The sequence below is a fragment of the Meriones unguiculatus genome, chromosome 8, assembly GCF_030254825.1.
Source record: "Meriones unguiculatus strain TT.TT164.6M chromosome 8, Bangor_MerUng_6.1, whole genome shotgun sequence".
Classification (NCBI taxonomy): domain Eukaryota; kingdom Metazoa; phylum Chordata; class Mammalia; order Rodentia; family Muridae; genus Meriones; species Meriones unguiculatus.
Genome location: NC_083356.1, coordinates 85,207,781 through 85,231,854, shown reverse-complemented (window position 1 = coordinate 85,231,854; position 24,074 = coordinate 85,207,781). Strand labels below are relative to the sequence as shown.

The following is a 24,074-nucleotide window of genomic DNA, read 5'->3' as shown; positions in this document are numbered from 1 at the left end:
TCATTGGGCTTTTAATTAGCATCTGTGATAGCTGTGCTTTGCTGTGATCTGTCTTGGTTTATAACTTTATCAAGGGAACAAGATGTGTCAAATCTACTTTGAGATTGCCTTGTGGAGTACTTGGAAAATGTGTTACTCGTACATCTCATCAGCGCTTATTGATAGCCTACTGTGTTCCAGGTGTTGGGCCATGTTCAAGCCTTAAAGGGATATACAACATGAACTAATACCACAAAAATCACGGAAAACACTAGAGTTGTTCCAATTAACATAGGCACCATATGCAATGATGAAAAGCTTGGAGAATAAAGTAGGGTTGATCTGCAACAGAGTGAGGCCGAGTGTGGCTGGCCAGTGAAAGTCTCTCTAAGCCCTTTCAGCTTGATGGGAAACCGTTACATTCAATGTCAAGCAGAGCTAACCCTGGAAATAATGACCAACACGCAGAGCATGGCTGGCTTCTTCCTGTATTGATTAATAATCTTCCTAAAAGCAGTCCTGGGAATGAGTGACTTCGGTTAAGATAATTCTTTTCCATTTTCTGAACTCTAGCATCTAAAACCTCTGATCGCTTTCCTGCTCTCTTTTTTTGGCTAGGCTGTAGTTTATTGGACCAACACTAACAAATGGCTCTTTTCCAAAGTTTTTTAGGTGTAAGCAGCAGGGCATCTCAGGCGTAAGTAAGTATCTGTTCCCCTTCTCTCCACTCCCAGGCACCTGCACATATCCACTTCCGGTTCTACTGGTGCATCAAAGGGAAAACTGGGGTGGAGGTTTAAGTCTGTGATAACCAAGATCAGAGCTCTGTGGCTTTGACTGCAGTTCCACCAATAAATAAATAAATAAAAAATAATAATAATGATTTTTAAAGCATTTGGAAACGCTGAGTTGAAAGGTGGGGTGTAAGTGCCATCTCTTATTGTGAAAGTGATATCTCTGGCATTATGTGCTCCTAATGGAGGTGCAGTAATAGAGAATGAGGCACTTAGGCCCGGAGCCCGGCTCCCTGAAGGCGGGTGGGGCTCTGGCTGGCCTCTGGCAATGCTTCCTCTATGTGGAGAACTTCCTTCCAGCCTAGCAGGTGTGAGAAGGGTCACACTGCTGCTTATTCCCCTGGAACCTTGGAAGACATCACCGTCTCTTACTGATTGGAGGATATAACTGAAAATCATACTGGATGAACACTGCAGATTTAGAAACATGGATTTAGGGTTGGGTTCCAGGCTCAAATAAACACACATGTGGCACAGAGCACATCGGGACCCTGCAGAAGCACATTCTGTCATATGTGGCACTGGCTGATTTAGGTCCTCCCTGTGTACATGGTAAAGCCCTAAGTCCCAGCACCTCAGACTGCAGCCGCAAGTGGGTTAGGGCAGTAAAAAGGCCCCCGAGTTATGATGAGGCTGCTATGTGGCTCTAACTATCAGTCGATGGCCTCACCTGAGCGTACACAGACGCAATAGGAGCGCGCAGGCACAGAAGGGAAACCACAAAAAAGGTCACCCGCAAGCCACAGAGAATGGCCACAGAAGAAGGTCTGTTGTAAGCCCTACTGTCCGTGGTGCTTATCATAGGAGGCCTGCGGAATAGAGTCCACTTAGACCGTGGACTTACTGAATCCAAAAGTACGCTGTAGAACGCGATACACATTTCTTATTCCGTATGATAGTGCTTTCCCAACTAAGTTCACAACTTTAATTATCAAGGAATATAACCTGTATCAGATTACGAATATGTCAACATGCTGAATGGAGGACAAGAAAAATAAGCCCCAGATTCAGGCACTTGAAGGTGGAGTAGAAAAATCTGGTTTCCTTGACCACATTGTCATAATATGCATACATAACGGTTTATTGAATCCAGGCTGTGTAGACAACCCGAAGAAGTCTGGCTCCATACTGCCACAATGCATGCCCACAACAAAGACTCGGGGAGAACAGTCCCTTTCATTCCATCTCTCCAAGTATTACCAACACGAGAGCTGAAAAACCTTACGTCTGTCTGAAGTTTATCTATGTATCCATGCATAAGTTATTAACTGGGCTCCCCGGGCTCTGCTGATGAAAATATTAATATATTCAAATCTCATTCCAGCTACTGCAAAACACGGTACATCAGATAAATGCATTAATATCATCCTTAGACAAAAGACTCCAGTACTATTTTTTAAAGTTTTCACTTGCTCCTTGGACTCCTGCTGAAACCTTGATGATATATACCCTAATAAGGTAAAATGGCCATCAGGTGCCGAAGTACCGGGTTGACTGTATCTATAAAACTCTGTTTATTGTACTTGAAATATAACACTCCTATGTGAATTGTGTGCCGAGTCCTGTTCACAGCGTTCAAGGCAGAAATGTTTTCTTTTGAGTTTTCTTCTTCTTCTTTTTTTTAGACATTTTACCTGGTGGGAATGAGCTGGCCTGCATTCAGATGTCATCCAGTGGCAGACACAATTACCTCAGTACTGGAAGCAGCCTCACCCGCAGGAGCGGCCTCTTCAGGCAGAGTGAAGCCTCCACCGAATTGAGCTCAGCTGACACCCCAGCAAGCCAGGCAGGGTGGCTGGAGCTGTTCAGGCAGTGATCAGAGGGCTAATACTTGGGACTCACCCCTTGAGATCGCCACTCCGCATTTTTGGAGGCAAGTTGGATATTTATAATGACCAACCTCTATCCTATGCAGCTTTGCCTTTTTGCTATTGGCTGCATTAAAAGACTTTTTTTTTTATCAATGACAACAAGCTAAGTGGGTGGTCTTCTACCTCTTTCTAGCTGTAGGAAGAAAAATAGTGACATAATTTTTCACAGCCTGAAATAATTGTGGAAGTGCAGATACTGGTTAGGCTGGCTATGAATTATTAGTGGAAAAGTGGGTCTCAGAAGTACGTTACATGTGAAATATTTTTCGTCACTTGAACATGTGCCGTCCAGAGCTGGCCCTGTTCTAGCCGTCACAGGGAACAAACATTTCACATTCCCAGATGCTCCCAATTTGGTGCGGTTTGGAGTGTAATTTAGATCAAACGTCTCCATGTAAATGAGTCAGGGTTTCTTAATTAGGTGCCTCTAAAGCAAAACCTTGGACCACATCAGTAGGTGTGGGTGTGGTGCCCACAATACTGGAATCTTTCCTGTATCATTCAAATAGAGTCCCCCCTCCTTGGTTGTTTTTTTCTTCATCTTCTTCTTCTTCTTTTTTTTTTTTTTCGGGCAAAGTAATAAATCTGCAGATGGCATAGACAGAGAGGCGCGGCTTCAGAAGAGCTGTCTGAAAACACCGCTTCTTTGGCAAATGCCTTAAAGTAGGTCATTCTGCTGTGATTTAGCTTTTTCTTTAGATTTGATTGCCAGCTTTTTGTTCCCATTACAAGTAGGGTGCATTCCAGTCCGCAGACTTGTTCTTACTTTTCCAACTGGTGTTTGTTTACTAGCATTTTCAGATCTTCTTAGAAAATGGCCAATATCCTGTCACAGGGCTAATCATGCTCTTGACCACAAAGCGAAATGGATCCTGGTGATAATCTGGGGATGCTGAAATATTAAATGCCTTAAACTCCCAGTCTTCCCACAGCAAAATGGCCTTGATTTATACGGGTAGGTTTGTTGAAATAATTGCCCCATCTTTTATACATGTGAAAAAGAAGAGGTGACAGGGTGCAAATGGAAAACTTTCACAGGCCATAGAGTTGTTTGTCTAGATATTCAGGTTATCCGCTTTTGTAACTTGTCATTGTTGGTGTTTTTTATAGAGGGGAAATCACTGGGTCCCATTTCCCTATCAAGGCTTCGGGATTTACATGCAGAGCTCCCTGTGGCATTAATGAGTTACCTGCATAAATTCCCTGGCAATCGATGGCCACATAGACCTTGTTTGGTTCTATTAATTATTCTTCACAGAACCTTGACACTGACATTAAATGAGGCCTTAAAAATCTTGATGAAGGTCTTAAGGTATCTTTTACTGTTCAGATATTAGCATTGCTAAAACTATGTCTAGAGCATTATTCATTTTGTGGTACCATAGGGAAGGAGGGGTTGAGATGGGGTGGCAAGAGCCCAGGGGCACACAGAACGGCCTGGCTTTAACTCTTTATTGCCCACAGTTTAATTTTGCTAGAACCAAGTTATGATGCTCAAGCTGTAATAATGAGGAAAATAACAGTTACAATCCAATTAAATGAATGGAACATGTTGTTTTCTCCAGATTGCTGTTGAATATGGTGTCTTCTCCAAGGCCAAGCCTGGTCTTGGCCAATTGTTGTTTTCAGGTGAATTCCAAAATGCCAATTAAAAAAGCAAAGTGGGTGTTGGAAGAAGGTACATTTTATTTTATTGGCTAGGTATGTTACAAGAACGGCTTTTAAGTATGATCTTAAGGAACAGCCTAAGAAAACGGCGAAACATACCATTTTCGCTCACTTCCAGTAACTTTCTTTCACTTAGATGGAGCATAGAAAGTTCTGATTAAGCAAATGTTCTGGTTAAAAACACTTATCATCATATGCGGATTAGCAGTAATCAAATAACACAATTAATACTAAAATTACAAGGACACAGAATTAGCATCGTTTGATAATTCACAAGGAACTTGTGAATCTTCAAGCTCTCATTAAAGACTGGAGTTATCTCTGTGTGAGAATGTGGTTATTAGATAAATGGATGACTATCAGAAGTTTCTGACTGGTGAAATGGCAGCTAATTGAAATTTGTTTGGATCCTTTCTGGCTGGAGTTATTTATTGAATGATGCTATTGGATGATACTCTTCAAGTCTGGGTAATGTGGCTAATTCTGATTTTGCTGTTTACTTTCTAATTTTCCCGTTTGCTGCTTAGTGTTTCTTGTTGTGCTTGATCCTGGATTGCATTTAATTCCTTCCTTCTTGGATGATTCTGAAGTGTTTTGGTGAATGCATTCACTTTTGTGCTTTGGAACCTTTATTCTAAAACACATATATTTCAGTTTGTTCCCCTCTTTTATGTCGTGCCTTCCTTTGCCTACTTGCTAAAATGTTTTGTCAAATCACGTTATAGTCCTAGCCTCTATCAGTTACGTGGAATACTACTACAACTGTGAAGAAAAGAGGTTTGTTCTCAACGAACAAAGTTGTCTTATTCCATGCAGAGAAGATCTGTCTGTGGTTTCGAAAGGTGCCTGGGGAAAGAATTCATGTGAAGACCAACTCAAGTTGTTGATGCTTCAGAGTTTCTATTGGGCAGTTATTCACACCCACTTCTAATTTTCAGAGTCCCTTTTAAAGCTATTGGCATTGTAATGTATTTTCATAAAAAGAGGAAATCAATACAGAAGATATATTATACAATGTGACAAGGTAAGTGAAACTCTGGATGAAGAGTCAGGTGTTCCTGAGGTAAGTCCAGTACCGTTTCTATTCGAGGCAACTGGATTCTGTTCAGTGTTGACTGATGGGGCTGGATTCTGCTTGGATTTTCAACCATGTCAAAAACCCGTAACAGAACAATCTGCCCTTTCAATTTTCTGGGGAGACTGGTTACAAGATGTCTCTTGAATAACAGAATCCCTAGATAAAGGTCAACTTCTTTATTCAAAATATATCGTATTTGTATAGAACAGACACACATCCTCATACATACTTAAAATGATCTCTAGATTACTTATAATATGTAATACAATGCCAGTAATGTATACACAGTTGTATTACAGTTGCAAGAAAAACAATCACTGTATGCTTATCATAAATAAAAGATTTTTAAAATTGTGTTAAATTTTTAGTGTTATAGAAGGTTGAATCTTCAGATGTGGGACCTCAGGCTAGCTATGGCTTTTCTAGTGATGTCATTAAAGTTCACACACACACACACACACTTATGTCCATGCTGAAGATAGTAAGATCAGTTGCAAAGGAGTGACAGATTATGCCTACACCTACTGAAAAGCAGACCACCAAGCATAGCTCAAGCCAGTCTCTGATTCTCTCAACCTATCAGAAAGTGGTCTTCCTGTGAACCGATATTCTCCCAGAATGTGTTCTCAACACATGGCTCCTTCTACGCAGAGCAGGTCAAGTCCCTGCTGCTCAGTTCCTACAGTTGTCTTTTCTTCTATCTAAACTGTAGAGAAAGACTAAGTCCTAAGCATTTCCAAAGGCCTCAAATAGTCCTTGTCCTGGTGAGCCCTCCCTTTTTCTTCATGCTTTTCCTTTTCTTAGGCTTTTGGCATCCTAGCCTTACCTCTCTGGATCTCATACATCAAAACCCCAGGCTTTGGTGCATCCTGGACCACCCTCATGAGAGCTACTCTCATTAATGCCCTGCCTCACCTCACATTTTTGGATAGTTCATGCTCTTAATGCTGTAATGCCCTCATCTTCACTCCTCTCCACAGCACTTTTTTTCCTTTTATTGAAAATAGATTTTGTTTTCACATGCTATATCCTGCTTATGTTTTGCCCTCCCTCTACTCCTCTTTGCCCCCCCCCACTTCCTCTCCTATCTGGATCTACTCTCTTTTTCTCTTTAGAAAAAAAAAGTTCTTCTATTTGAAATAATAAAATAAAACAAAAAATAACACATTGGAATTGGACGAAACAAACAACAACAAAAAGCAGCAGGAAAAGAGCCTAAGAGAAGGCACAAGAAACAGAAACAGAGACCTACTCATTTGCACATTCAGGAATCCCATAAAAACACTAACCAGGGATTTTATATAGATATGTGTCCATGTCTCCTTTCAGCTCTAGACTCCCACCTGGTATGGACTCATGTAGGTACTGTGCATACTGCCTCAGTGTCCATGAGCTTACATGTGCACTGATCATATTGCTTGAGAGGGCCTTGCTTTATTGGTGTTCTCCATCCCCTCTGGCTTTTACATTCTTTCCACCTCCTCTTCCAAGGGGTTCCCTGATCCCTAAGGGGAGGGATTTGATGGAAACACCCCTTTTAGGTCTGAGTGTTCCATGGTCTCTTGCTCTCTGCATAATATCTGGCTGTGCATCTCTGTGTTTTGTTCCTATCTGCTGCAGGAGGAATTTCTCTGATGGCGGGTGAGCAACGCTCAGGTCAATTAATATAGCAGAATGCATTAGGAGTCATTTTATTGCTGCTTTTTTTTTTGTTTTAGAATTTTAGGGAATTTGGTTTTACTCTAGGTCCCTAGGCTATCTAGTCTTTAGTCCTTGGTCACTCAGGCAGGGTCAGGTCTGGATTCCGTCTCGTGACGTGGACCTTCACCCAAATTAGATATTGGTTGGTTACTTCCACAAACTCTGTGCCGTCATTGCGCCAGCCTATCTTGCAGTTAGGGTACCCCTGTAGATCAAATGGTTGTGGTTGGGTTGCTGTTTAAGTTTTTCTATTGGCAGAACATAGAGTCCTACCAGCACACTTAATCATCTCCATTGTCCATCATCTCACTTCACTCTGCCAGTTCCCTAGCAAATGCAATGGCCCTTCTTTCCTTTTCATAGAGATTGCCTCAATATTTTGTGTTATCTATAGCCTCCATGAGATTAAGATGAAATCCTTAGGAGATGGAGACTGTCTAGTGCTTCACATGGGAAATAACTGGTATTCAATAATAATTTCTAGATGCTTCCTGGGTAATCTCCCCAATCTGTAGCCTACAGGCCGGGCACCTTGACATTGTCTCAGACTCTTCAGTCCTCCATGTACCATTAAAAAAAAAGATCAGCAAAAACATATATTTCAGAGCCTCTGCAGGGGCTTTCCTCTTCCTGCTTCTTTTCACAGCCAAGACCAGAAACAAAGGTTAGCCTAGATGACTGATGGGTTTCCAGCTCTGCTCTAGGCTCGTTAGGAACTTCTGTTTCTGCGTTCATTTTACAGTAGCATTGGGTTATTTGAGATAATTAAATTATACATGTAACTTACATTATTTATTTAACTTATAAGGTTTATTGTTTTGTGTATATGAAGGGTTTTGCCTGCTTGACATGCATGTATGTGTGCCATGTGCATGTCTGCTTCCCTGAGAAGTCAGAAGGTGTCAGATTCTGCTGGAATCGGAGTTACAGATGGATGTAAGCCACTATGTGGGTGCTGGGAATTGAACCTGGTCCTATGCAAGAGCAGCAAATGCTTCTAATCACTGAGTCATTCCTCTAGCTTCAGAACTTGTTCTTGAACTGCTCAGTTGCCTGTGTTGCTTCCTGATGGCCTGAGGCATCAGATTCCATCTTTCTTGCGAGCCCCACCCTCATTCCCAGTCGCTCTGTGCATTGGAATTGCTCCTTTGGCCTTTTCCATACCACACAGTGCTCTTGGCCACAGCTGGGCTTTCACTAGGCTTCTTCATTTGAGTCATCAATTGCAAGTTCTACTTAGCAGTAAATTATCTTGTCTCTTTTCTTAAATCCTCATCCCCATCAGACTGGTAGCTGTGTAAAACGCACCCCTTGGTTTCCAATTTTATGCTTCTTTATCTTCTCAACCCTCTTTAGCAGATGATGGGCCACAAAATAGATGCTCCATAATACAGATTCACTGATCACAGTGCATTCTTCTGGGATAGGCACTTATCATACTAGCTTTAGGTAGCCAGATATTCTGAATGATTTACATATGACATCCTTTATTGTACATATATCTGACAAGTGATAGCATGTTGTAGCTATAAGGCTAAAGTACACACGAGAATATATGTACATTTAAAATTTAAAATTTACCTGTCTTAGTTTACAGCAGCATTCAGTATGTCTAAATGGAGAAGACTGTGTTACTTGTAGGGATAAATGTTTATCTCCTTTCAAGTATGTGTGTTTCTTCTCAAATATCAGTGGATTCTATCATTAAAAAGTCACAAAACGTGCAGATATTACTTCAAAACCTCCTTAGGAAATAGCTTAAGAACATAATTGTCAATCCCACCAACAATTAGGATTCCGAATAGTAGTACATTCATGCTTGATCATAAAAGCCATGTAACAGCAGTACCCATATTTGCCTTCAATAAACTTCAAAAAAAAAAAAAAAAAAAAAAAGGCCTGTTGACTTACTGTTACTTAACAACTCTGGAATCTTTCCCTTTCTTAAATGACCATGGATTAAGGAAGCGTTGAGGATCTGCATTCCTTTACCCTGTCTTCCTCTGCTTCATTCTGAAAGCCCAATGATGTTGCTTCTTATTTATTGTAACAGGCCTCTTGCTGGCTGCCCTGGCTGGTGTAACCAGCGTGTGAGGAATATGAACATTGTTCTGGTCAGGTAGGTATTTCACTCTTGAGACAGATTCAAGAACCAAATTCATTGTCCCCCCTTCTCACTATCAAGGCACTGTAGAGTGGAGTTTAGAACACATTTTTAATTTGGATTTTCCAAATTTTTGTTTCACTCAGTCCCTAGGACAAATGAAGCAAATTGGATAAGTGGGTCCACGTGGCACTATAAAGATCACATTCTCTTTTCCAGTCTCTCCTTGTCTAAAACGAACCTCTTTTCTTTCCTGCAGAACTTGGTTTGTGAAGGTCTGGTTCCCAATCCAGCAGCATTTTCTTCTAGAGAGCTACTTACACAGATTATTAGGCCCCATGCTAGACCTACTATACTAGAATCACTGACTTTTCAAATCAAGCCCTGCCCACGGCTTCCTTTGTAACAGCTTACTTTAAAGATACTCATGGCAGAAGTTCTGGCCACAGGAGTAGCAGGCACAGGTAGCTTTCTGGTTCCCATCTAGCATCTTTGACATTTTGTCTATCCTCAACCACCTCAATCCTTCTCCTCTCCGCTCTAGTCCTTCAAAGTCTGTTTGCTGAGTCTCCTGAGTTAGTTACAGGGCACTACAGGTGAGCCAATAGAGGGCATTCTTCTAGCCAATTAGTCATCACCATTAAGTCCATCTGATGGATTCTGGGCTGAAAGATGAGCTCTTGGGATAGGATGCAGGATGGCGGCCCTCACCACTTGTGGTCATTAAGGTTCCTGTGGTGCCTTTTGTGAAAGGAGAGAGATTGTTAACCTCGGTGTCCTGGCTGACTTCCAATCTGTGTAATTGCATACAGCCTACCTAAGTCAGCTCTGTAGTTTCAATTAGGTAAAGCATTGTCCACTTCTTGTATTAAACTGCTGTTCTGTGTGGCCGTAGACTGCTAATTAGCTTGTGCTTTTCAAGTGGCTGTGTGATGAACAGAACGCCCCCTTCTGGTCATTGCCTTCCCCATTCAGCTTTTTCCTGTGTCCTATACAAGTGCATGCTTCCTTTCTTCTGGACGGCTACTTCCTGAGTTAAAGTGCATCAGGATCAGAAATTACTGAACATAACAGTGATTACTGCTTTAGTTTCTTTTGGTGGCCATCTGCTCATGGTTTATCATAGGGCGAGAGGAACTAAGCAAAGAATAAAGGAATATGATAAAGGGTGGAGAAAAGTGGGCTTTCTATTGATGGCTATAGGAAGAAGGGCAAATGAAGGATAAATTCCCTTCAAGATTGGGACAAAAATCCTGTGATTGCCAGGGAAGTATCAATTGCTTTATGGGCTTGGCACTAAGGATTGCCTATTTTCATTATGATGCCAATGGAGGATGAGGTTAGAAAGTACAGAATATGTACTTTGTTTCTTCTTTATCCTAGGTAGAAAAATTTAGCAAGACATGCAGACTACTAGTAAAATGCCTCACTGTCTCTGTGGAGACAGCTTGACCCTAGCCAGGAGGGGGAGAGAATAGGATATCTCTTTTATGGCAGAAGGCTCAGCATTAGGGAAATAGAGTGCTGCAGTGGCAGCCAGGGATTAAAGTGGAAGACAGTGGATGTACTGAAAGCCAACAGGGCAGGCATGTGTTCTCATGAGAGAAAAAAATACCTTCTAGGGAAAAATATGACATATATATATATATATATATATATATATATATATATATGTGTCCAAATGAAGGCAAGCAATTCACATTTAGGTAAGGTATTCTTTGGCATGACTTTTCTCTATGTGAACAAATTGATTAGAACTTGATGCTCAAGATCAGAGGCACAAAATTTAGAATGTCCTTTAGGGCAATTTCTTTAATTTTATCATGCCTCACCACTATGGAAAACAAATAAAAAAATCAATGAATGAAATAAACAATGAGGGAAGAAAACTAATAAAGGGAAGTCATGACAAGGTTGTGTGGACTGGCCATTCATGAAGAGTACAAGGGAAGGTGTTTAGTTAGTGCCAGGCTATGGACATGTTCCGACACTCTCCACAGAGGTTCTGTTCTGCCACAGTGTTCTACCTGTTTTAGTGACAGTGGGAAACAAGGGAAGGAGCAGGGGCTTAGCCAGTGGGATGGACGAATCAACTGAATGCCTCTTAAAGCTCAACGAGGTTGCAAACTGCAGTCAGAAGGGGAGATAAGTACACCTAATACCTGAGAATTTGATTCTGGGACAGGAACATTCCCAGACATGGGGAGGGACGTCAGTATCACAGATGAACTAGGTCCTTGCATCTAAGACACTTACTGCTTTCCTGGCAAAACTGTTTCCAGCTCAGCATCAATAACACATGTTTACCAAATACACATCATAGCAAATGCACATTTGCTTCATGAATAAATGGGCAGATGGATAATGTGAGCAAAAGTGCTTTGAGCTGGAAGAATGTTTCTATAGTAAAGGACAAGGGAAAGAATTTGAGGCTAATGGTGATACAGGGGAGAAAGATGATGAAAAGAAGGGAATGTTGGGAAAACAGCTCCGTTATAGAGAGTGTAGGCAGACTTAGGGAAGGAGATGATATTACTAGAAGTGAGGCCTGAGAATCTCTGCAAAGCTTGTGAGTTATGCTTTTGAATTTCTTCTGCACACATTAGCAAAGAGATCTGGGTGAAAATTATAGACCCACAATATTGTTGGGTTGAACAGAAAATAGGTTTAAAATGTTATTTTATTCTATTTTGGAGCTAGGGATAGAACCCAGAATCTTTCTATCTGGTGGCTCCTGCCCCCAGAGCCCAAATTCCAAACTAAAATTGGAGTTTACCATCATGCAGAGGATTCCAAAGCTTTTTTCCTAGGGGCCTGACCCAGGTCTTTGTCCCTGAAGGCTCTCGTGTAGCTTAGGCCTATGAGCTCTTAGTTGGAAAGTGCTTCCAAGTCAAGTACGGGTCCAGCCTGCTACTGGCCATGGGCCAGTTCTTATTTATGGCTGAGATTTCTTCCTGTCCTATGCTACACTGCAGTCACTTTCCAACCTAGACTTTACAGCCCTGAGATCTGAAATCTCATACAGAATCTGCCCTTTTTTTTTTCTTGCATGAAGGAAAAGAAAAAAAAAAAAAACAACCAACGACATGGAAATTTGCAGCTACCCCATCTTAACTATTCTTGGATGTCACCCTGCAGCTCTAATTTCTGCTTTCTCCTCGGCATTCTGGGTACTGCTGCCGGACTTGTCAGCACCTTGTCACTGCTTCCTGTTGCGTGGGCTACCATCGGACTCTGTGTTCCTCACAATTATCCACAAGCCCCACAAATCCTTCACAATTAAAAATACGCAGTCACAGGTATATATTAGTGGAAAAGGAAGCTACTTTTACAGAATTTAGTTTCTCAGGGTGGGGGCTCCCTGCCCCTGTGAATGGTTGTGTTGTTTTGCATGTTCTGGTCCTGGGGTATTCTTTTGTTCTTGCTGTAACATGGACCAAGAATGTGTGGGAGCCAATATGATTTAATGAAATAATATACAAATGTCAAGAATACTTTCATGTCTTGTGTACAGACCATAATAAATTACTTGGATGGAATGTTTTGCTTTTCTTTTCAGGCAACAACCCCACAGTTTATAGTGAGTTTCACTGATAAGAACTGGTTAAGAAATACATTAAATGTAACCCAGTTTATTGTGGGATTAAATGGCTGAGGGTTTTATTCAAATTCAAAAGACAGAAGTCTGCAGCAAACACGGACAGGCAGAAAGCAGTAAGGTACTTGAGTTGCCCCGGGATTCTTATGGACCAAGGGGAGAGAAACAAATTTGGTAAGAAGTGAAAATGAGTGAACTAGTTTCTCAGAATTAAAGGTGAACCAAAAGAAATTGGCAGCTGTCTGGACTTGCCAGCCAGGGAGGCCACAGTGTCAGATACACGTGACAGATCTAGAGACAAGGCAACACTCCCCAAACAGCTCTCTGGAAGGGCTTGCCAGGAAGCCAGATGCTGCTTCTGGAAGACTGTCTTCCGTGGTTGGGCATCTGGGTTCAGTGCTTTCCATTTACAGCGGAGAAAGGTGGTGGCAAGTGGCAGCTCTGTCACTGCCCTTCCAAAAAAGTGCTGCTTGTAAGTGTGAGAAACACACACGGAGGCATCAGATTCTGACACTTGTTTTCAAAGACACCATTGGAGGATGCAGCCATTCCCCCTGCTTTTTAGACAGAAAGCAACATATTAAGAGGAAGGAGGGAAGAAGAGCAGAAAGATTATCACGGTTCTGCAAAGGCTCCTGTAATCATCAGGGGTTTTTCTCATTACTTAGGGTGCATTAGGGGATTTTATTTGAGTGACTAGGATGATGCATGGTGTGCAATTAGGGGAACTGACTGAAGGGCAGAGCCTCTCTGTGCTGTTTCTCTAGCACACTCTCATGCGTTGCCTTCTTCCCAGGAAACACAGTTGAGTATTGGTGTTGGCAGGAGAGCACAGTGTGTTCTGGTAGACTGGAAATCAGGTGACTTGAGGTCTGAGTGATTTTTTTCCCCTTTCACTTTGAAGTTTTCTCTCTCTCTGATCCACAGAGCAGATGACTAACATTTCTTTATCCACAAAAGGAGAGAGGAGTTTTACAATCAGAGGTCTTTATTCTCTCATTCATGCCTTTGCTTTTATTTTTATTTTCTTTGTCTTCTCTAAATCCCCTTCTCTCTCTTTTATCTCTCCCTCCACCCCACTTTCCCTCTCTCCTTTCTTCACCTGATACTTAATATTTGAAGACAGGATGAAATAATTTGGAATTCAAACAAATGATGGGTAGGGAAGTTGGGATTGATATGATAGGAGCTGGGGTTGATAAAAGTTCTCTCACAAGTGAAAGACCCTTGGAACACCGGCTCTTAAAAAGATGTCTCCATGAAATCCCTCTCCTCAGGGTTTAGGGAACTCTGTGGAAGTGGAAGTAGGAAAAGTGTAAGAACCAGAGGGAATGGAGGATACCAAGGAAACAAGGCCCTCTAGGCACAATGGGGTCGGCACACATGTGAACTCACAGATGCAGGCATTGTGTGCAGGGCCTTCCTGGGTCTTCACCAGATGGGGTCCTAGAGCTGAAAGGAGAACTGGACACAAATCCCTAACCCAGAAGCTATCTCCAACTGATAAACGCTTTCAAATGAAAAAATTAGTTTTCTCTAAAGGCGTCTCACTAGTAAAACAAACCACTCTTAAGGATAGGCCCCAAGTCCAGCAATAGACACAGAATGAACTCAACAGTATCTTTGGAGATTCTTGGTCTCATAAGGTGAAATCAGGGAGGGTCCCCTCACCCCTGCCACCTTATAGGTTTTTTGTGTATATGTTGTGACCTCCACTTTGGGGTTCTTACGGGATTCCTGTGTGTGCAGATTGTATATCTCTGAATCTGTATGTTTCTTGTACTTTTTCTTTGGCTGTTTTTCCTGTTTGGTTATTATTCCATATTCAAATTTGTTTAGTTTTGATTTATTTTATTAGTATTCCTTAGATACCTGTTTATTTTCTAACAGAGTGAGAAAGGTCACAGATCTGGATGCGAAAGAAGGTAGGGAGGCATTGGGAGGAACAGAGGAAGGAGAAACCATAATCAGAATATATTGTATAAAAATTCTATTTTCAATAAAAATAATAAAGTTCTCTCACTTAGGGAGTTAAAGAAAGATGTAAAAATATATTAGTATTTTCTAAGACCTACTGCTAATTGCAGATAATAATAATAATAAATCACAAGCAATGTGACCTCCTGAAGCAGTACTAGCACTGCTCCAGTCTTTGAGGGGTCACAGTGTCCTAACACCACCGCAGCCTGCTCCTGCCCATGCTGCTTTCTCACTACTAACATGTGGCTGGAGTGTTCCTGTTGTTTTCTCTGTGATTAGAAGGGCTGTTCTTCATTCTGACTGAGATAGGAGAGATCCGATGAGGACAGGCACTTAGGAAGAACAAGATACCTTACAGTGGAATATTTCTCAGTCCCAGTCTGAACTATGTCGGGTTTCTAACGTTCCCGGTTGAGGAACCTGACATCACCTAGGTCCGCTTACTGACTTATAAGTGATTGCCATCTTCAGCTAAGCCAGGAAATTCCATTGATTCCACAGAATTTGTTGATTATCTGCAACACTTGGAAGGCCGTACTCACCTCTGTTTGTGGTGCTGCTGGGAACTCAGTGACCTACATTCACTCCCCCTCAGTGAGAGAACGGGTCAGGTCAAATTTTGTTTCCACTTTCTATTCCCACCAATATTTTCAAGAGCCTAAGCTACAGAATAGCCTCCTCCTCCTTTCGCAATGCTCTGTTTATTTATTGGACATCTTTGCAAATGCTAGGTGAAGATAAGAATGGTCATTGCTCATGGCTAGAAATGGGCCCAGTCGTTTGCTCTCATGAGAACTTCCTGGTTTGTTATTTATTCATTTTAAGCTTTTATGCAGACTTGTCATTTGTTGAGCACTTTCTAGGCCTCTCTTGAGAAATTAGCAGGCTTAATCACACAATATAATACCTCTGCTTCTGCCACATTGTCACACTGTAACTATGCTTGACAATCTCCAAGTACTTTCACAGCATTGCTTCCTGTGACTTCCAACCTTAGCGGTTCCTAGGATACTGTTCTCAACTTGTTGCTAGGGGTTATTAGGTTAGGTCCTATGCCAACTGCCTTCTTCAAAGTGATGGTTCCAAAACTTATATAAAGATACATTATTTCTTCTCTACTGCTTTCTGCTAGTGGAATATAAACAGTCACCAAATCATATTACCTTCTAGTTTTGGTCCCCTTTCTGTGCATATGAGCTACAGGCATTGCCCCTCAGTTAGTTCAAAGCCTGGGTACCTTCCTGGAGCCATCTTCCTACCTCCTCATACACGTAGAAAGCAAGTGCTATGGGCTGTGCTCCCTCAGAGGTGCCTGTGGCTGACCAGCTCCACACTTCTAACTGTTTCCTGTCTTGGGTTCCCAGCTCCTCTTATCTCAGACTTCTGTACTGCTGCCCTTCTCTGTTTAGCCCTTTCTATGTAGTTTGTATGTGTTACCAACATGCTGTGGGTCCTGCACAATTGTCTTGAAAGTCAAGCTCTTTTACAATTCTAGGGTTTTCTTGACAATTTATCTTGTCTACAATATTCTGAGTTCATATTCTTTTAGTTCTATTTATGATTCATAATTCTATTCTGGAGGACATTTCCACTCACATTATAGTTCTCAATGCCCTGATAGACAGTACGGTTTGCCATTTGTGCTCACAAGCTCTGTATTGGAGGAATCAAATAACTGCTTATTAAAAGTGTTTAACTTTTTTTTTTACATTTGCACTGAATATGTACAGAATACCTTTTTTGTCATTATTTCTTAAATGGTAACAAACAGGAACAATTCTTTTCATATTATTCCATGGCATTACGTGTTATTAATAATCCAGAGATTTAAACTCATATGTAGGATACCATAGTTTATCTACAAATACTATCACATTTTATATGAGAAACTTACCCATCTTAAACTTTTACATGTTGCCTTCCAAATGGATACAGTTAAAGCTAGCCTGTGTTGTGTAGCCTGTGTTGTGGTCTCTAAGCTAAAGTTACTCTTTTTCTTGATGTTTCATGCCTTGAACCTTGGATTCAGTGGCCGAACACTTTTTCTTCTGTAACAAATTAGGTATTAGGTGCCTCTTGTTCAACTTGTTGTGACTATTTGATTCTTGCCATTGTAAAATGAAAGAATTTCCAGGAAATGCATAAATAACAGGTGTGTGTTTCAATAATATCTTACTGACACAAACAGGAAGTAGGCTAGATCTGGTCAAAGATTGAGAATTTGTTAATCCACTATTTCCTGTAGGCTCTAGAATCTAACAGACACTCATTTAAGACTTTATAAATGAGGTAGAAGACAGGATTTTGCAATTAATGAACAAACAAGAAGGAATTTATTTAAAATATTTCAAATAATAAAAGGAACATTAAAGATTTCATTTTTCTTCTCAATATTGTATGCTTCTAAGGGCTGAGACTGTTACCCTTCTAATCCAAGTTCCAAATTCTCAGTTCTTGCCACCAGGACAAGGCCAAGAATCTTGGTAAAGAAGAATATGGCTAAAGATTTCTACTTCTCAGGGGCAAATATCCCCATGGGGGTGAACTTTGATCAACAACAGAAGACAGCAATAGATAAGATAGTAACCATTATTATTATTGGTTACTATATTATTATTCATATTATAATATGAATATTATAATATTCAGATGAAAATTCTAAAGCTCAACAGTCATCATTTTATTCCCACCTTGAATGTTTACCTCCCAAAGCCTTCGCCTAGAATAGGGGTACAATATGAGCAAGATCATTGCACCCTTGGTCCCCACTTCACAGTCTTATCAATTCTGTGCCAAGAGGTCTCCTAAGTAGATGACATTTTAATAATCCCCATGGGGAGTTGGAAACTATTGCTTCACCTCACAATATGAATAATTAACTTTGACCACCAGCCAGCTTCTCCCACAGGAGTCCGTTTGAGGAGCTTCAGGCCCAGTGGAAGTGCATTAGCTCTTCCAAGTGATGAGGACTGTTTCACACACCCAGGCAAAGAAGCCATTACGCTTCCAGCTTACCTCAAACAACTTGCTACCTTTGCCCCTGAAGAAAAAAGGAAAAGAAAAAGAGCAAGGGAGGGAAAGATGGACGGAGACATAGAGGAAGGAAGAGAGGGAATAACAATTTGTATACGTTCGCCATTTTCCAGGAAGAAAATATCCATAGCCTCCAAATCTTTGGATGTCATGTGCTGTGGTTGGGTAAAAGAGCCGCTGGTGATGCTCTGGAGGACCAGAGGGAGGACAAAAGGAGGTCTCCTGGGTTTGAAAGTTCATGTTTAACCATATCTAAGCCCACAATGCCATTCTAAAGACAGGGTAGGTGTACTGTTTCCTTACCACAGCTTCGGCATACAACCCTTTTATTTCTAGGTCATCATTATTTAAGTTGCCTCAGACATGCTTTTGCAGAATACTTTATTTAATCTCTATGAAGACCACAAAGGCTTTCAATATCAGTTCTCTCATAAAGTAGACACAGCTCAACAGTTTCTCCTTTTAACATGGCATTCAACCGGCATGCTTCCATGAGATCTGCCTGTTCAATCATACCTTTTTTTTTTTCACCTTGGAATTCTATGAACAGCTGGGCAATTTTCTTAGAGTCAATGCGAAAGGAAAGATTTTTTCAAACCCTCCTTTTAATCTATTTTATAATATGCAAATCTCTTCCAAGAAAGCTTATTTGCACCTAAAAGTCACCAGCAAACATATTTTTCTGTAAAGATGTTTTCAGACATGCTTGAATTCCACTATTTATTATTTATTTATTTGTTTGTTTGGCAGGAGATTGAACCCAAGGCCTTACATATGAGCCTCCAGTCCTTCAAATTATTGCTAAAGACCACCAATTTCTAAGAGATTTTTACTTTCCCTGAAGAACATGTACATAAGTGGGGATTAAGTGTTCTTCTGTGCCCAGCCCCAATTCTGAGATTGTGTTTGTTTTCCCAAGAGTAAGCCACAGAGCAAATCTGGCTAACTATTATATTTTTTCCTGACTCCGAAGCCTGCTTTCTTTGTTCCTTTAAGATTTGGTCCAATTCACTCCAGTACTGAAATCCACCCGCACCTATTGATAGGGCATCATCAGTTTCTTTCTTCCTATCTCTGCCAGATGACTCTCCCACAGAAAGGCCATCACGCAACTGTGCTCTGCATTTGCATTAGTAATGCTGCGCTTCTTACTTCCCCTTTAATTGGCCCATATCCGGAGCTTCTACTCGTTAGTAGTTAGTAAATAGACATTTTGTTTTACTCTTTCCCCCATTCGCTTTAACTTTAGTCACCTGTGACATATTTTTACAGAGATAGCACTTGGCTCTTACATGGAGCTTTGGAAGGTATCACAGGACCTTCCTGGTCCAAGTTCAGCAATGTTAATTCATGAAAGTGACCACGAATAAATGTTTCAAATGGTAGTATTTTCAGATGACTGTTCATACTGAACTTTCAGTCTCCAGCTCCAATGGTAGGAATTGGCACCTATCTTAAGATCTCTAGATGAAACATCCACATAATTTTTGCTTCTCTCATTTCTGTGTCCTAGAAGTATGCAGTTCTCCATAGGGAAAAGTCTGAAATGGAAATGCTGCATAATTGGGAAAACTTTCTGATATTGTTTATAAAGACATCCTTTCCTCTATTTTGTGAGAGCAGACAGAGAAACAGCATAGGCTTTGACTCTGAGTTCAAAAAGAATGAGGTCTTAGGATTTTGATACTAGTTAGCCTATGCAGTCATTGAAAAAATATCATGTATAGTAAAGGTTCATATCAGCCCTGTATGGTTTTTATGGATTTTATGGTAAGATTTCCTTCCATCTTCTAGCCCAGCTGTGCTGAAGAAAACTTTCCTCATTGGTAGCTTCTCTGATTTGAGGTAGTGTTTAACTCACAGCTATGGAAACTATAGCTTTCTCTGTTGACTGTAGAGGATAAGGATCAAGTGGAATTTGACAAATTATTATGTTTTTTTCCCTCTCGCTAACAAATCTCTAGTACACACACACACACACACACACAAAGACACAGAAACAATCACACACACACACGCTTTGTAATAAACACTGCACACAAGGATTGATGGCATTGTCTCTGAATAATGCACCAAAAATAAAGAATAAGAAAACAGTCTAGATTCTTTCAGACATGCATATGTTAAAATTCTAGTTAAACAAATAGTTTCTATTTAGTCCTTTCAAGCCTTGATGACATAACAAGATATAATCGTACATAGATTTTTATGCATAATTAAACCCTATTTAGAAACTGGTGCTGTATGGGATATGGCCACACTACTCAAGAAAGGTTGGTGGCTGGTAAATAACCCATTTGTTGCTTAACCATAATCATAAATCTCAAAATGTGAATGCTTTGAGGTAACACAATCATCTGATCTATAATCTTAATTTAAAATATCTATTTCAAACTTTAATGAACTAAACAAAAAAAATTCAGAAAATCCACTTAGACATCAGATCCATGTTTACATAGGAACCACATGCGTCGGCATAGAGAATGCTGATTCTCAGAAGACTCCTGACTACGTGGACTGTGTTTCTGAAGAAGTTAGCCGGTTCTTAGTTTATGTTATTATTTTATTTATTTATACCCTTCATCTTATTATTATTTTTCCTTTCAGTTGAAAAAAAAAAGAGAAATAATTGTGATTAAGTAATTTCTTAAGAACTCTAAGACCGGGTGTATCTTATTAAATAATGTGATTTTTGATTTGTCTTTTGACTTTGTCCACTTAGAATTACTAGGAAATTTAGTTTTTGACTGAAACTTGAAAGCTTCTTTCATGTTGGGTAAAAAAAAAAAATCTTGAGAGGAAAATAATAACATACCAAGAACGCTTAGTCTTGTGGCAGACATTTTATGTATATTCTATCATTTAATTCTCATAACCACAGGACATGGCACATTATTTAATATAGCTGTAGCTGTCTGAGGCCATAACTTAAACAATCTATAAACCAAGGATTTGGCTCTATGCTCCCATTTCTTATTCACTTAAGAACCAAGATCCCCCATTGTTTTCTGCATGCGAACACTAAAGGATGCTCAGAACTTTGAGAGAACAACTAACAATGCATTAGGTTATTGTATGTTGTCTAAGGTGGTGACGACTTTAGCAAGCTTTGACCTAAACAGCCTTGGAGCATTATCATCAGAGAGGTAAGATGGCTCTGTTCAGTGAAGCGGAAGGTAGTGGATGGGTTGCAAATAGTTGCAGAGTAATGTGTGCTATAGCACCAGAAGCAACATACAGACATATGTTTGCATGTGCTTAGAAACAGGTCTGAAAGAATGCATAAAATAATGTTTGTTACTTCTGCACAGCCAGCTAAGAATGACTGGGAGGCAAGTTTCACATTTTAAATGTATATTCATCACTGCTGATTACTTATGTATTTTGTGTGCTGTTGCATGTATTACATTCACAATTAAAAATAATTGAACGGATTACTTGAATAGTTCTCAGAAATTATTCATCCTAAATAGTGACTCAGGTGATTAAGCAACTTTAATCTCACACAGCACAACTGCAGTTTTGGTTCGCTGTTCTGTGAGCAGCGCGCTGACGATCTATGCATGTAGAGTGAGAACTCAAATGTTAGCTTGTGCATCGTACTGCGCCTTATTAAAGGTGTCAACGGAAGGCAACAACTGTTACTTCAGATGTAGCATGGCCAAAATAGAGCTTTCAAACCTGCTTTTGCTGTTCTTCTACAAGGTTTGCCCATATGTGCATGCGACACTATCATTTCTCAACTTGCCTAAGCAGAAACCCAAAGTGGCACCCTTGGTTTTCTCCTTCCTTTCCACGTCATACCACAAACAACAGCACACCCAACCTGACCCACTTGTGAGATTTCTTGACTCATTTCTCTCTAAAGTGGCAGTTCTCAATCTTCCTAATGCTGCAGCCCTTTAATACAGTTCTTCAGGTTGTGGGGACCACCAACCATAAAAATTATTTTCACGTCTACTCATAACTGTAATTTTTCTGCTATTATGAATTGTAATGTAAATATCTGTGTTTTCCAATGGTCTTGGTTGACCCCTGTGTGAAAGGTTCTTTTGGCCCCTAAAATGGGGCCATGTTCCACAGGTTAATAACCACCCTTCACAAGTCTTCTCCCAGTTACCTAGACTACTAGCAATTGAAGCTAATGGCATGTCCACTTTCATATTTGTAGTTTATTCCCCATTCAGCAGCCTGAGCAATTTTGTATTGCCACAGGTTAGGCTCTTTAGTGTCTCTTCTTTGTATTTAGCATGGGTTCTAGTTCCTTCTCAGCCCACAAGGATCTATGTGATAAGACTTCAGATCCTGAGCCCACACTCTTTGCTCAATTGATGCTAGCCTTTCACATCTGCTTTCTACTTTTCATGGGTGTCAAAATCATTTGGACCTCTGGATCCCCATATTTGCCCTCTCTCCTGAGATCTCCTCTCTAACTGACTACATGAATGGCACCTTATCAAGGTGGAATTCAGAGAATGTAAGTCATGTAAATTTGGTCATTGGATTGGATAGCAATGTCAAAATGGCTCATAATGGGCCCTGGTAATGGTTCTAAGAGTCACTTAGCAAACATTTCCATGTCAAAAAAATAAAAATTAAAAAAACCCAGGAAAAATAAAAGCCTCAGAAGTTCCCTGTTTTGGTTCTTCTTCCTATCTTTAGTATGTATATTTCAGGTTCTGCAGGCAAATTGTGGCCAGCTAGAAGTAAAGATCTCTGATGGACACATTGGGAATATCTGTCTTAGAGACATAAAGTTAAATGTTCTTCATGTTGGTAACAGTTATAATAAAACATACTCAGAAAGTTGTATAACTTACTTGGTCAGATGTCCAAAGAGGATCTTCATGGTGTCATGATTTGGTGCAGGGAGACTTTTTACCAGAGACTTTATAGTTTTGATCCTTACGTTGCTGTCTTGCTCTTCTGAAACAAAATTAAATAAAAAGATCAGAAAATATAGAGTTTCCATAGGTATATGAGAACAAATATTTTTTAAAGAAGCATAGAATATATTTTTATTAATTTCTACCCTTTTTACCTTCATACATTCTATTTTTATCAATAAAATAAGAGCATTAAATATCATTCAACACACAGGAAGCACAATACCAGGTAACTTACATGTTTTTCAAACACGTAGTTGTTTAAGACTGCATACCCCATAGATTGTTTCCATCATACTCTTCCTGCCAGAGAGAAGGTGGTGCATGGAAAATGAGTTTAACCCCTTCCTTTGTACAAGTGGAGATTTAGCCAGGGCCTTCCACTGTATAGGGGTAAATAGCTACTGCCCTTCAGCGCTTCCTTCACATGGAATTAGGTTTCTCCCCTACTAGTGTGTTCTCTGTAACTTCCAGCACAGTGTCCTCAGAATTCCAAAGAACTCTTTGCTTGACTCCTAACATATGGGAAAGTAGTAGATCAGACGGACAGTGTACAATGTCCATTTTCATTTTTCTTAGCATATGATACCACCAAAAATGGAAGGTAATGACATGTTTAGTCAAAGGGGTCCCTCTCTCAACTTCCTCTGCAGCGGGGGTGGCCATGTGACCAAGTCTGGCCATTGAGAGCCAAAGTTTTGTGGGAGCTCTGAAAGGTTATGCGCTGATTTCATTTTGAGACATTTTAACCTATTCCCTTTCTGCTTCCTAGAACGAGGACAGAAGGCTGTGCTGTGAGAAAGCTGGAGAGGTGAAGCTATAAACATGGAACACACATGAGAGGGAGTGGTTCTATGGAGCAGTGAGACCTGGGTTTCTATGACATATGAAACAATGCCCTGTGTGGTAAAGTCTTTGCAGAAGGACCACTGATAATAGAGCCAAACAGTTCCTATTAAGATGTCCTCCCAAAAGCCCAATACATAATCTCTTGTTAATAGATACATGGATTTTATATAGCGGGTTAGGAAAGAGTCTGTTTAGAAACTGGCAGTTTTCTTAATAAGAGGTTGCAAAAGAAACATTTTATAAGGCATTATGAGAGAATGTCCTGCTGAAGAGAGTATTTGGCTAAAGTGGAGCGAAGGCAGCTTTCCTAGCAGTGCCCGCCTTGGAAGCTCTACTTTTCCCCCTTAAAACCACAAAGGTCTATAAATAATGCCTCCCACAGTCAAAGCTTTCAGAATTGCAATTCCTTTTAGAAGAATTCCAACTAACTATGGCTTGGACCATTGCACATAAAGGAAACAAAGAAGAAAAGAAAGGAAAGAAAGAAAGAAAGAAAGAAAGAAAGAAAGAAAGAAAGAAAGAAAGAAAGAAAG

At 40.4% G+C, this 24,074-nt stretch overlaps 1 protein-coding gene across 6 annotated transcripts in view; it reads right to left on the bottom strand.

Annotated features, from left to right (window-relative positions):
• The window catches only part of Arhgap15 (Rho GTPase activating protein 15), a 601,987-nt gene that overhangs the window by 44,186 nt on the left and 533,727 nt on the right, over positions 1–24,074 (bottom strand). For 5 of the 6 annotated variants that reach the window (XM_060390096.1, XM_060390097.1, XM_060390099.1 and 2 more), the window contains one exon: positions 22,627–22,732. In XM_060390096.1, coding sequence (XP_060246079.1) covers positions 22,627–22,732 — 106 coding nt within the window. The remainder of the gene's footprint in view (positions 1–22,626; positions 22,733–24,074) is intronic. The other variant, XM_060390098.1, reaches the window with a different exon arrangement.